This window comes from Coptis chinensis, chromosome 2, assembly GCF_015680905.1.
Source record: "Coptis chinensis isolate HL-2020 chromosome 2, ASM1568090v1, whole genome shotgun sequence".
NCBI classification, from domain to species: Eukaryota; Viridiplantae; Streptophyta; class Magnoliopsida; order Ranunculales; family Ranunculaceae; genus Coptis; species Coptis chinensis.
The window spans coordinates 85,063,236-85,077,469 of NC_141457.1; the positions used below are offsets into that span (position 1 = coordinate 85,063,236).

A 14,234-nucleotide genomic window follows, 5' to 3' on the forward strand; every position below is an offset into this window, starting at 1 on the left:
GTAATTATTTAATGTCAACTTCACTATTGAGTATTGACATAGATAATTCACAAAAGTCTTGTTGATAATTTTTTTTTTAGGGCTACAAGAATTCAGTCCAAATTAATTTTTTTTTCACAAACAAACAACTAACTCTCATTACAATCAAGCAACAAAATATCGCCGATATATCCGATATATATCATTTTTTTTGTACACCAACATCGATATATCTGATATATATCCACCGAATATTGAATCCTTTTTTTCCGATATATATCGAAATTTCCGATGTAATGATATATATCGATCGATATATACGATATATCTAATATAAATTGTTGACTTTGACCGATATTTATGATTTTGACCAAATATTGTTGACTTTGACCGATATATTGTCGATATTTCCGATATAATTGACGATATTTTTGATATATCGACATACAAAACAAAATTTTGACTGGTCACACAAAAATGGATATATCTGATATTTCTGATATATCTGATATATATCGATTTTTGTATATACCGATATATTCACCAAATTCGATATTTTGATCCTTGGTTACAATTATAGACGCCTTTAAATTTACATAAGCTTCATACCCTGTCCTCTTATTTAAATTATGAATCTTATTAAGAACAATAATAATCTAAAAGCAACTTGGGTCTTCAAGAAACAAAATAATGGCACATATTTTATCTTTCTCCTTTAAAGAACACGCCTCCACCTACAGTTTCTTTTTCATACGTTGTTTTTTCGTTTTTCCAATTTTGCCCTCGCCAAATACTATTATTACAACCCGTGCCACATCCTATGCCATCTGAAATTTTGACAATTTCATTAAAAATTCCAGACAAATTTTCATACTATTATTACCACTCATGCCACATCCTATGCTATCCGAAATTTCGACAATTTCATCATAAATTCTGGACAAATTTTCACAGATTATTATTATTATTATTTTTATTCCGACAAAATTAACATATTTAGTCTAAATTAGTGGGTTAGTGGCATAGTTAGAAATTCGTAATACGGCAAAAATTCGATACAAAAAATATTCGAATAAAATTCAAGCTTCGATAAGAATTTGTTTTTTCAATTAGGATTAAAAAAAACGGAAACGGCAAAAGTTCGGGTTCATAAGTAATTCAAGTATAATACGAAACTAAAAATAAAAAATACGATAAAATTTGACAACATACTCAGCAAATTTATAATTAAAATATGAATAATTCGCAAATTAATGATTTCTTGCCGAATTAACAAATTATTCCGTATCATTGATAAATACGATATTTTTAAACATTTTTGGAATTAAACGAATAATTATCTGAATTGCTAACTAGGGTTAGTGGACCTCCTTACATCTAGAGTAACAAATTGGGTCAGAGATTCAAATTTGAATTTTGGAATCCGAGTTTTTTATTAACCCGATTAATTTCGGTTTTAGATAGATAGCATAAAATAAGTGTGAAAAACAACAAGTGCATCGCGCGTATCAGAATAGATTTATCGAGCGTGCCCACGCCGAGAATGCTAGTAAAAAATAAAAATAATAATGATATTGTGTAGAATTGTTTTTGCTAATATGTTAACATTTTTATGGCGATATGCCCATAAAATGAAATCAATAAATTACAGTGGCTTCCAATGTCAACAAAGTCGTTGTAGTATAGTGGTGAGTATTCCCGCCTGTCACGCGGGTGACCCGGGTTCGATCCCCGGCAGCGGCGAACATTTTTGTAAAATTTTACTTCTCCTTCCTAATTTCCCCCATTCTAATTCCTCTTCTTCACTCAAAAACTAGGTACGAAAACAACACTATTTTAAAATGTGGATGCATTTGTGATTTGTGTACCCAATATTGACTAAACATGGTTTTCTTGAAAGAACATTGTTTGATGAAATGCCTGAAAGAGAAGCTGGCAATTGTTTTTTCACTATTTCAGTGAAGCAGGGGCAGGTACTAAGGTGGTAAAGAACCTTAGGGAGCTATTAAGGTGACTTCACAGCTGACTGGAAGGGAAATGATTGTACTGGTTAGTTTCACTGTTTCAAGGATGGTGTCTTGCCTTTTGCTCTGGCATGGATTAATGAGCATTAATATACCCTGTGTATTGGGCTGGTACCCAGATAGGATGAATTGGCCGGCAGTGCCACCTTATTTATTTTTGTTAATGTTCAGAAAGTCATAGGAATAATAATAAAGTAATGGTAGTGATGAGCTAATCATTAGAAATGACTTTAACAGTCTTCCAAAACCACCTAAACATATTCAAATATTCCCCAAAATGGCTCTTGATCCTGAATCATCATCTCCTTCAACTAGCAGGGACTGGTTTTACCCTTCACCATCAATACTAAACTCATCAAGAACTTTTAAACACCCAAAAAGCTTCTCACCTATTACTAGAACCCCAACACCCAGTTTTCCCAATTCAAGGTCTTTCAAACCTCCTTCAACTTACCAACAAGCCTTTTCTCCATCAAATTCTATACCACACAGTGAAGTTAAGTATGCCCCTCTTCGTCGAAGAATCGATTCCTCTAAATTTAGAGAGAAAGTTTCGAAGAAGGTTTCGATACAAAAGACCGAAAAAACAGATGTTTCAATAGAAAATACTAGTGGGAAGAAAAGGTTTAATGATTTAATAGGTGATCAGCTGAAGAATAGATGGAATTTTGCTGTTTATGTAGTTGTGAGTAATGGTCTTTTGGTTATTTGAGTTTAGTTCTGTTATTGAATTTTTAGGGACTGTTTTACTGTTAATAGTTCTAAATGCAAAGTCCATTGAGAAAGTTTTGCTTAAGATTTTGTTCTGTTTGTGGTTTATTGCAGATTATTGTTACAACTTTTTCTTCTTTGCTATACAAGAATTTTTCTTTACACAATCAGGTTGATGATTTAAAGGTAAGCTTTTATTTATTTATTTTTGGTTGGCGTAAGCTTTTATTTGCATTATGAAGAACATTCATTTTGATTGTGTTTACATTATATTTGTCATGGATAATGCAATGAAAGCGACTTGTGGGCAGTTCCGGAAAGAAGAGTATCCTTCTATATTGCCTTCTAGCTGAGTGAACTATGCAGTGTCCTTCCCAGAAGAAGAGTAACCCCATGATACCTTGATTTGGCTGAAAAATCCATATGAGCATGAATGCGTGCTCGTGTCGTGTTCCTATTGTTATGTAGCCTTATTGTAGAGATTTATGTGTGGTATTCAGTCATTATCTAAATGAAGTATTAAGATGTGCAAAATTTATTTTATGCTTGCAGGATCAAATTTCAAAGCTTAGTGTGAGATTGCAAGCATGTAATGTATTGGATTTTGTAGATCACTCCAACTCCATAAGTGATCATTTTCCTAATAAAAGCTTAAAGGTTTTTGCTCTGCTTGTTTCACTCACATCTCTTTTTATCCCATTTCCTATGTTTATGTACATTGATCACGTCTCAAAATCATTGAGATCATCCCAAAATGTTCTAGAAGAAGTTTCTCTAAAGAAGCAGCTTGCCTATCGTGTCGATGCATTTTTGTCAGTCCATCCATATGCTAAGCCGCTAGCATTGCTATTTGCAACTCTACTTCTTATATGTCTTGGCGGGTTGGCACTTTTTGGTGTGACAGACGATAGCTTGGCTGATTGCCTTTGGTTATCTTGGACCTATGTAGCTGATTCAGGCAACCATGCGAGCTCTGAAGGAATTGGTCCTCGACTGGTTTCAGTTTCTATCAGTTTTGGTGGGATGCTTATATTTGCAATGATGCTTGGACTAGTTTCTGATGCGATTTCTGAGAAGTTTGATTCTTTAAGGAAGGGGAGAAGTGAAGTGCTTGAGAAAAACCACACCTTGATTCTTGGGTGGAGCGATAAGTTGGTATGGTTATGATTCCTTCTCTTTAGAAATTATCTCTGTTACTTCTCTTTACACATGTTCAACATAAACATAAAACATGTGCCAATGGTTGTCTTCGGATTCACTCGGCGTAACTTTGTTTACAGTGCTACACTAGAGCTAGTAGATTGTGGCGAGCTTTATTTTTCAGGTCCTAGAAAATGAGAACATAAAATGCAGTATACCAACATAGGTGGCTGGTTGCAGGGTTACATGGTTGGATCAATTTCAGTCTAGAAACTGCTTTGTCATTATACAACTAGTTGAGTTCATTCATTTGTTGCACCACTTACCTAATGTTATACAATGATCTTATCAGTTTAACCAAACTTGCTAAGAAGTACTATCAAGATCCTTTAGTTAGAAGTAGGGTTTTGAGAAAAAGCATTCTATTCCGGGCCACTAGCCAACTGTTATTGTAGTGACATTATAGTCCATAAAAGCATCAGCAGATTCATCTTAGTGGAGAGCTCCCTAAGAGTTTCATATGTCCAATTAGCTGGACTAGATCATTTGCGATTAGAGTATTGCAGCTTACCATTTTGTAAAGGAACAATCTCAATTACAATTATAGTTCCAATTCTGCTCATCAGAAAAGGGTGAAAAGGTGGTCATAAAAATGATATGGTTATCTTGGACTTTTTTGGTTGCTATGTAAGTTTTACGGAAAAAGCAAATTTACTGCTATTTGATAATGATACAATAATCCAGCCAGGCTTTCCAACACTCTTGAATGCCAGTTGGGTTATAAAATATTTTTTCCCATCATTTGATATTCTCTAATTCCAGTAATGTCATTGAGTTTAGGGATCACTGTTGAATCAGCTCACTATAGCTAACGAGAGTTTAGGCGGAGGCACCGTTGTAGTGATGGCTGAACGGGACAAAGAAGAAATGGAACTTGACATAGCCAAAATGGAATTCGACTTCAAAGGAACATCTGTGATATGTAGAAGTGGAAGTCCTCTGATTCTGGCTGATTTGAAGAAGGTTGGCTTTGCCTTCTCTTATTACCATTAATATGATTCAATTTGATTCGAATCAGTCACCCTATTCTTTACTTTAGTCTAGAAGAGTTAGGAAGTTTTATCATCGGGTAAAATCTTAATCCCAATCTTAATATATTCAAGTAGTATAGCCTCTGATTTTCCAGAATCTGTTAATAGAATTAGGTGGATCAGCTTTGAACTTCTTTTTTCTACTAGTCTTCACCATTACAATTCACTACCTTATCACTGAAGTGTTTCATTTTATGTGGAAAATGATAGTTGCTTTGTGTGTTCTTAATTTATTTAGCTTCATATAGACCTGGACGTTTTACAGCCAGTTAAATAAAAAATACTGTTTTCACAGGTTTCTGTTTCAAAGGCCCGTGCTGTGATTGTCCTTGCAGAAGATGGAAATGCTGACCAGGTCTAAAATTATGTAATTGATGCAATTTTCTCTTGCATTGCCTGTCCGACTACTTACTCTAAACTCCTCTATTGTTTGATACAGAGTGATGCACGTGCATTGAGAACAGTTTTAAGTTTAACAGGAGTGAAGGAAGGGCTGAGAGGGCACATAGTAGTAGAACTGAGTGACCTTGACAATGAGGTGCTTGTTAAACTTGTTGGTGGAGAACTTGTTGAAACTGTTGTAGCTCATGATGTAATTGGTCGCTTGATGATCCAGTGTGCTCGACAGCCAGGCCTTGCCCAGGTACACACATTTAAGAACCATAATCTTTTCTAATATAACATCGATTTTTATTGATTTAGGTATTATATATATATTTCTTTTTTTCTGTTTTAGTTGTAGTTCTTTGCATTCTTTCTCATTACTGAATGTTTGCTTTGTTTCTGCTTGTTTTTACATAAAATATTGGGTTTATTGGATTTTGGCCCCACTTTTAATAGGGTATTCAGCGTTTGGCTCCTGTAAGTTGCTTAATTCGTTTTTGGCCCCAGTTCTATCAGTTGACTGAGTCAACTTTAACTGTTCCATATGTTTTGCTCCTCATAATTTCAAAATGGCCGAAATACACCTCACATGTGCCACACGTGACTTTTTTTTTTGAAACAAAACAAAATGACACGTGTCGAAATCTTACGGTTAGCATCCAAAGGTTATTAGCTACTAGCCGTTGGAGTTTTGAATATTGCTCCCATAGTCCTTTAATGGAAGAGGGGCTAAAAGCTTAAAAGTTTTGTTAAAATATACTAAAAGAGGGGCCAAAAATAAAAATATATTTAAATTGAATATATTTTTTTAAAATATACTAAAATCCCGCAATTCAATAGACTTCGTAGTGTTCACTTTGCAAAATAGAACCCTAATTGGATAAAACCCCTAATTTGTTACGTGTAATTAGGGCCAATTTATCTTCAATAATATACACAATATAACCCTAATTTGACGAAAGCCCCTATTTGTGTACATGTAATTGGGGCCAATTTATGTACAATATGCACAATAGAAGTTTAATTTGACAAAAACCCCAATTTATTTAGTATAATTTGGGCCAATTTATGTTCAATTTTACAAATAAATTATAATTGGAAAAAACCCCCAAGTTTTGTAAGTAACCTTAAACCCTAATTGTTAGGGTAATTGTTAATTAGTCGTTTTAGTACCCTAATTATAAACTAACCCCTTGACTTCTCGTGATATGTAAAAACTAACATCCAAGCCGTCGATTTTTTAATTTAGATGGTCATTTAAATCGAAATCAACGAAATGAAATTGTATTGGAATTCAAGATCGAAATAAATCGAAACTAAAATTTACAAGTTCCACGTGCAAGTCATGTGAAGGGTAAAATTGCCATTATGAAAATATGATACAGAACAATTAAAGTTGACTCAATCAACTGACAGAACTAGGGCCAAAAATGAATTAAGCAACTTGCAGGAGCCAAACGCTGAATACCCTATTAAAAGTGGGGCCAAAATCGAATAAACCCTAAAATATTTGTAATATGTTTATGAATTTGACATCACAGATCTGGGAAGATATACTTGGCTTTGAAAATTGTGAGTTTTACATCAAGAGATGGCGACAACTGGAAGGAATGCATTTCGAGGATGTATTGATAAGCTTCCCAGATGCCATTCCTTGTGGAGTCAAAGTTTCTTCCTATGGTGGAAAGATTATTCTGAATCCTGATGACTCCTATGTTTTACAAGAAGGAGATGAAGTTCTTGTTATTGCAGAGGATGATAATACATATGCTCCAATGCCGTTGCCTATGGTGCTCTCTTTTTCTTTAAACTATATCTCTTTTTTATATTGGTAAACATGCACTGTATGATTGTCTTAGAGCATATCGTTTGTTTGGTCTTAATGTGTGTGTCATCAGTTCATACCAAAGTTTAGTGAGCTGTTACCACTATCCTGTTATAATGCTGAAAATTGGAGTGGCCCACTCAGAATGAAATAACAAGAAATGTGAAAAAATAACAGAAAATAGCAGCAGAAAGCATTTTTGGATGAAATATGTTAGAGCACCTGAAGTAAATAAAAGATAAAACTCATAGTCACTATTATTTTCCATTGAGGTGAAGAGGAATCTAAATGTGAGGAGCCTATCACAACGTAAACTTACAAAGATATAACAAATTTGGTCGTTCAGGTCAAAGAAGCATCATTCATAGACATTGCCCGGCCAGCAAGAAAGCCACAGAAGATCCTACTTTCTGGATGGAGACGGGACATTGATGATATGATTGTGGTAAGTTCATTTTTAGGCCCCTAATCTCCATTTTTTCTTGGTCTTCATGCTGCAGGTTTGGAGAGGGCATCTACCCAAAGAGTTTATTGGTCCAAAGTCTCCAGAAAGGATACTTTTCTGTGGTTGGCGGCGAGATATGGAAGATATGATTATGGTAACAAACAAGGAATTTATAGTCACCTTGCATATAATTCTGCTGCAGCTTTGATTCTTGTCTATATCAGTAGCAGCAGACATCCGGAATCACTTTTACCATTTTGCCTCTGCTATCAGTGCACAATTCACCATTCTATTTGAGTTCAAGCTTTGCATCTCCCAGAACCCTACGCTATCTATACTTCATCCCAACTAAAACTTTGGTACTATTATGAAATTATTGGCTCAGTAAACAGAGAATATCAATTCTAATATTTTGTCCATATTGCTAGTTCAGGTATTAGATGCTTTTTTAGCACCTGGATCAGAATTGTGGATGTTCAATGAGGTACCAGAGAAGGAGAGGGAAACAAAGCTTATTGATGGCGGCCTTGACATCACTGGTTTAGAGAATATATCACTTGTTAATCGTGAAGGAAATGCTGTTATACGGCGTCACCTGGAAAGCCTTCCGTTGGAGTCTTTTGATTCTGTGAGTAGCACTTTTCACTTTTATTTCTAATATGTTTTGTTTTCTATGGTCAAGGTCTACACTTTAATTGCCATTGATTTTAAATTTTCCACCACTTATAAGTAGAAGAAACTAACCTATGATCCACATGAAGAGATTTAATTCCACAAAGTAGATTTTACCTCAAGGATCTGCACATATTTTTGGTTTCACGTACGAATAGCATAATTTAGATCCTCAACTTCTATGGAAACAATGGGTAAATCATTGGATAAGAATGAAAACAGGCTGCAGAAGAAGAGATTCGATTTCCCATCCTTATTTGCTGAGAGAACTGTAGAAAAACTAAGATGTATGATAGCTTGTTGCTCCAATTACTTGCAGTAACATATGGTTTTTTGGTTTTCCATCTATTCAATATGTTGTCCTCACCTGGTAAATATAGTGGCGCTGTAAATTGACAGTATTCTACACCTATCTTATTATTAGCTTATTTGAATATGACTAGTCTGTAACTTGTACAGATCTTAATCTTGGCCGATGAGTCTGTGGAAGATTCTGCAATTCAAGCTGATTCAAGATCTCTAGCTACGTTGTTGTTGATACGTGATATTCAGGTATTTCAGTTCAACTCCAAATCAACTAAACCTGCCTCTCCTGTCTAGTTTCACCTAACGTCTTCAATAATGCTAAAAAAAAAAAAACTCTTTAAGGAGTTGTATGGATATCTCCCAGTAAATGACAAGGTCTTGTTTTAGAAAATCTGAAAAGTGAATTGGGAGAATGAATTCCCATAAGTCTTTGTGGTATCATTGCAGGCAAAACGTTTGCCTTGTCAAGAACCCATGGTCCATGGGGGAAGCTTTTCTAAAGGTTCTTGGATGGGGGAAATGCAGCAAGCTTCTGATCAATCAGTTATAATTAGTGAAATCCTAGACCCCAGAACAAAAAATTTACTATCAATGTCAAAGATCAGCGATTATGTTCTGTCGAATGAGCTTGTCAGCATGGCTCTTGCTATGGTCGCGGAGGACCGTCAAATAAACGATGTTCTGGAAGAGCTTTTTGCTGAGGAGGTAATCTTCCGTACTGTAGTAAATCTAATGCATCTTCATACCAGGAATATACCATTATGAAATAAACTTAAACATTGAGGATACATACCACAAAGTTTATATGTTCTATCTATCAGTAAGAAAACCAACTTGGAGAGGTGGAATCACAGAAAAATCAGGCTGCTAGCTTCTGTGTATTATTCAAATTACGTCGCATGGAGACCCAATCTGTTTGGTGTTTACAAGTTATTACTCTTAAAACTCACTAAATCAGATACGTAGAAGTGGCCTCCAAACCCTACTGATTTAATGAGTCTTTAGTGGGGATAATGGAGATACTGTCAGACTGTGTACATGTCCTCTACTTGAAATTCTATTTCTATATATATTTTTAATGCATATGAATCCCTTTTTTGTTGAGTAGGGAAACGAGATGCATATAAGACCTTCTGATCTCTACATTCGTGAAGATGAGGAACTCAGTTTTTACGAAATACTCTTACGTGCCCGTCAAAGGAAGGAGATTGTGATTGGCTACCGTCTTGCAAGTGCCGAGCGTGCTGTCATTAACCCTCCAACTAAGGGTGAGAAGCGGAGATGGTCAACTAAAGATGTTTTTGTTGTAATTGCTGAGAAGGAATGAGAAGGGTGCATGTTTTGAGTCATATTACATGAAACCGAGCAGCTTTTCAGCAAGGAGAATGACAAGAGTACGTGCTCACAATCAGAAAGATGTTTAATGGTTAAGGTGCAAATGATTTTAAAATTTATAAAGTAATCGAGGCACATCTGAACGGTTGATACACTGGTCCTAAGAAGTCTCCTTTCAGAGAAACATTTCAGGAAATAAGTAAAAGAATGGCCGATAGCACCTGAAGAACTTCAGTTTTGCCGCAGACTATGATAGATCATCAGGTCATGCAATATGACCAACTCAGCAAAGCTTCATGTATAGCAACAACAGCTTCATCTTGTACTGCTCTTTCTTAATACGAGAGAAATGGAAAAAGTTGGTGGAAAAGTGGAAAGTGTCACGATTTTGGTTGTATAGAGTATTTACCTTTTTCCTATTTTTACTTTTGAGTCCTTGCTATTTTTCTACTAATAAAAATCCACCTAGTTCAATGGAAAGGTTTATTTTACATTATGACACCTATTTATGGCAATTTGAATCAATGTGAATTTTTCCCGCATCCGCACCAAGAACATCAAGGCAATGAGTTTAATTTCTGTCTGCCATTGAAGTGCGTGTAGAGAGAACAATATTGAACAGTATAGAACTGCAAAGAGGTGTGAAGGTCAATTTACAAGACGTAAGAAAGGGAGAAAAAAACCAAGTCCTCAACATCACATCTCCTTTTCCACAGAAGACCAGTAGACAGCTTCAGACCCGCTACCCACTGATCCAAGACCAAAAAGATCTTCACGCCAATGTCACCCTCTCATTTGGTGCACCAGACGGCAGGGACCTGACATTCCAAATGTTTTCGACAAGTTGAGAATTGAGATGTGGCAGACTTCTTCCCAAGCACTTCCTTTAAGAAACACAGAGAATCTGCAGTCTAGCAAATCATAGATTTTCCAGGCTAAAGCTCCAAGAGACGGCAACACTAGAACTTCAACATTTGATGCTAAATGATCTGAATGATTTTAGTGTCTCAGCATTTGGTTGGCCAAGAACTTTGTAGCATGTGCACTGAAGCATACCAAGATGCATCTTGCAATTGTTGACTGAGTCACCACTGATTCACAAAATATTTGAACCCTTTACATCAGCACGTATAATAGAAACAGCTATAAACATGTTTACAAGAGATACAGTAGGTTTCATACAACCTGAGAAACTTTATTCAACATATTTGGTGGCTAAAGAGCCCAGTGAAGCCTTTATTGAAATAATGCGTATTGCATATATTGGCAAAAGTTTGATAAAACTGACCTCTCAAAGCCACTGCATTGGATGATAGGACAAGTACGTCGACGACACAAGGAACAGAAGAGGGGAATTCCCAAATCTGTTGTACAAGAAAATAAAAATAAGGAAATATAAAGATGACAGGAACATTAAATGAAAAGAAACAGAAAATAAATCGTGGAAGCATCATGTAATTCTTGATTCTGGATGGACAATAAATGTAAGCAACAATCTACCATCATGGCCACCAGGAAAATCTTGAAGTAGCTTGAGACAATGATCGCCAACAAGATATCTTTGACCCTGCATAGCAAATAACAACATTTCAAATTCCAAACATCTTAAGATCATAAGAGCTGAATATTTGTGTGTTTAATGCAATAAAGGTGACAATAATACCAAATCAAAACAATTTTTGGAGTTCAAGCAGACAAACTGCAAGATATCTCGTATTATTTCATAAAAAAATTGAGAGTATTTTGAGATTTTTTTCTCAGAGAAACTTCCCTGTACAACAAAGACTTCGTATTTTTAGTTGGGGAAAAAATATATATATTTTAATTCCCATTTAAAATGAAAAGACTGAGGATACCCCAAGACTACCCACATATGATAAAGAGAAGCTTCTCCAGTTCATCAATGAGATTCTAAAATCATGTTAAGAGTTTGGCCAAAGAAGATATGTTAGGCCTAGTAGTTGATCAATCGATGTACTTGACTGAAATACAATACCAAGATACTGGCAGTGAAAGTAAACATGGATCAGACGCTCAAGGCAAGGGCCTAAGCCGCAATTGAACAATGTTCTATACCCCTGGCATAGCAGTACGAATTGTCTAAAGATAATTGCCAAGATTCATATTTCAAAATCATGCATCAGGACAGACTACTTGTCTAGGTGTTAAAAAACAAAATTGTTGAATTAACTGTAAATTTAAAGTCTCTAAACTTAAATAACACCACTAACTAGAAATAAAAGTAACCTGGTGATTTCAGTCAAGGAAGTCAACATAATACTCGTTGCAAGAAGCAGAACGCTGACAAATATGATGTTTAACAGGATGACATCTACAAACACCTGCATAAACATTAAATAACAAAGTAGCTATTATGCAGTTTAGAGCAAAGGATAAACCATAAGGCCTACAGATCACAGTAAATGACTGACAATAGCTCAGTGAGGAAATAAACCTTCCATGCCAAAACTAACAACTCAAAGTTCCTTGAAATTCCCCTGTCTTCTCTACAGAACAATATGTTGTCTGAAATAGTAAAGGTCATATTGATTTTGAGAGCATAGTATGATAATTAAGCCAAAAAGAATCGTACTGCGAGAAATGGATATACGCATCTAAAAGAAGACAAATGAAACCCAATTTCCACACTATGCCCTGCAAGGTTGAAAAACCACTGTCAGTAAACTTCTCGCCTACCACTAAAATAAAGATAGAAGATCATATTTTGTAGGTATGGTTACAACAAAGACTGGGACAATCTGAAATTAAATGAATCACTCAGAAAATTATGAATTCCCCAACAATCTAAACAATTGAAGATTCAGATAACTGCATTAACGGTATGAAAATGACATTCTCAGAATTCATTTGAATTTAATAATCATTTCTAACATGCACATCAAATTCTTTTACATCCTTGTGAATGCAGATATTATAAACCTTAAGCTAGATTAAGTAAACTTCGCTTTTTTCGTGGTTATTTACTACACCAGAAAAGAAATTTAGCTATATAGTTATGGAAAGTATGATAACTGGTTGAGCATTGTCCGCGTCTTTCCTGAACCTTTGATCTATTCGACTATGCCATATGGTGCCACTAACCATAAAGGAAAATCCAAACAAACAATGGCTAGACACAACTCACTGAAGCTTATAGGTAATGGAAAAACCTAACGCTACTAGTATTAACCCATTATTACACAATCACATCGATCCCATTTTTATCTTTTAGATTATGGCAACAAATGTGTAATGCATTATTTCATCTTGGTTTATATCAAGGACTGAACCTAACTAGTACTTACAATTACACTACTAACTATTACACATGTCTGTTTGTACTAGTACTCCATATCTTTCTCTATCCTAAATGTTTCAATCTTAACAATCAAACATGAACTAGTAACTACGACCTCGATAAACTAGTGCAACAAGAAAATATCATTATAATGTACCTCAAAATCAACATTATCGCGTGTATTGAAGAGCAAATGAGAATAAGCCTTCTGCTTTTGCAATATCAAATCAATAAGCAAAATCTATACATGAAACAAAAAATTTAATTATTTACTTAACAAAAAACTAAAGAATTAAACATAGCAATGGTTTAGACCATTACCATGATTTCACATTCAATGTATTCATCAGCAACTTCTTTACAATTTTCCTGCCAAGTGAAGAACAAATAGTTAGTCATGAGAAATACCCATTGAAGTAATAGTTAGAATAAAGTGATTAAAAACAGCTTACACATTTCATTAGTCGAATGTTTCCAGGTGAGTATTGAATGAAAAGTGAATTAACTTTGTACCCACAGTGAACACATTTGAATACCATCTCAAAATGAGTCAAATTAATTAACTTTATGGAAAATAAATGTGCCCAAATGGATGATCAACGGAATTTTGTTGAAATTTAAGCTGAATTTGATTGAATCACTGTTTTGAAGATGGAGAAATATTTGCTGACCAAACAGAACTTTGTTTTTGGAGAAAAGAAGTCAAGTGTATATGGGCCGGGATGAGACACCTATGGGCCTGGTCCAACCTTTAGTTCTATTTTAGTTTGTGCACGGGAAGCAATCTCTGTTAGGACATCTCCAATGGGGGGTGTAAAATTACACCTCCACCTAAGCTCCACGTAGGTGCCATTAGGATTTTACACCTCTAATTGTATATTATTGTATAGCTTATAAATATCCACACTCTATATTCTCCAATGAAAGAGTGTAAAAAAAAATAGATTTTAAACTCGGACTCACTCTCACTTGGAGTGACGTCCCTCTTTAATTTAAACTGGGACGTCACTCCAAGTGACGTCCG

General features: G+C 35.1%; 2 protein-coding genes and 1 non-coding gene across 9 annotated transcripts; 2 read left to right on the top strand and 1 right to left on the bottom strand.

Annotated features, from left to right (window-relative positions):
- Positions 1 to 1,650: 1,650 nt before the first annotated feature.
- TRNAD-GUC (transfer RNA aspartic acid (anticodon GUC)) lies at positions 1,651 to 1,722 on the top strand. The gene has a single exon. It is a non-coding gene; the product is annotated as a tRNA-Asp (tRNA).
- On the top strand, positions 1,680 to 10,392 carry LOC147518471 (putative ion channel CASTOR). 4 transcript variants are annotated; one of them, XM_086590304.1, is made up of 13 exons: positions 1,694 to 1,796; positions 1,939 to 2,028; positions 2,829 to 2,900; positions 3,267 to 3,869; positions 4,695 to 4,877; positions 5,241 to 5,300; positions 5,385 to 5,588; positions 6,871 to 7,119; positions 7,655 to 7,753; positions 8,033 to 8,227; positions 8,731 to 8,823; positions 9,025 to 9,282; positions 9,686 to 10,392. In XM_086590304.1, exons 2-13 carry the CDS (start codon positions 2,017 to 2,019, stop codon positions 9,902 to 9,904), a joined length of 2,247 nt encoding a protein of 748 aa, XP_086446430.1. In that variant the 5' UTR covers positions 1,694 to 1,796; positions 1,939 to 2,016; the 3' UTR covers positions 9,905 to 10,392. The 4 variants fall into 4 exon arrangements, with proteins under 4 accessions (XP_086446428.1, XP_086446427.1, XP_086446429.1 ...); XM_086590302.1 differs by lacking the exon at positions 7,655 to 7,753 and adding an exon at positions 7,501 to 7,599 and having other exon boundaries at positions 1,680 to 2,688; XM_086590301.1 differs by having other exon boundaries at positions 1,680 to 2,688.
- Positions 10,393 to 10,478: 86 nt separating this feature from the next.
- Positions 10,479 to 13,904, bottom strand: LOC147518472 (protein ARV 2-like). Of its 4 annotated transcripts, none has more exons than XM_086590306.1 (9): positions 13,663 to 13,904; positions 13,532 to 13,579; positions 13,368 to 13,451; positions 12,527 to 12,567; positions 12,368 to 12,437; positions 12,160 to 12,254; positions 11,413 to 11,479; positions 11,201 to 11,276; positions 10,479 to 11,003 (listed from the first exon to the last, which is right to left on the bottom strand). In XM_086590306.1, exons 1-9 carry the CDS (start codon positions 13,747 to 13,749, stop codon positions 10,912 to 10,914), a joined length of 660 nt encoding a protein of 219 aa, XP_086446432.1. In that variant the 5' UTR covers positions 13,750 to 13,904; the 3' UTR covers positions 10,479 to 10,911. The 4 variants fall into 4 exon arrangements, with proteins under 4 accessions (XP_086446432.1, XP_086446431.1, XP_086446434.1 ...); XM_086590305.1 differs by having other exon boundaries at positions 12,368 to 12,419; positions 12,506 to 12,567; XM_086590308.1 differs by lacking the exon at positions 13,368 to 13,451 and having other exon boundaries at positions 13,663 to 13,886.
- Between the last annotated feature and the right edge of the window lie 330 nt (positions 13,905 to 14,234).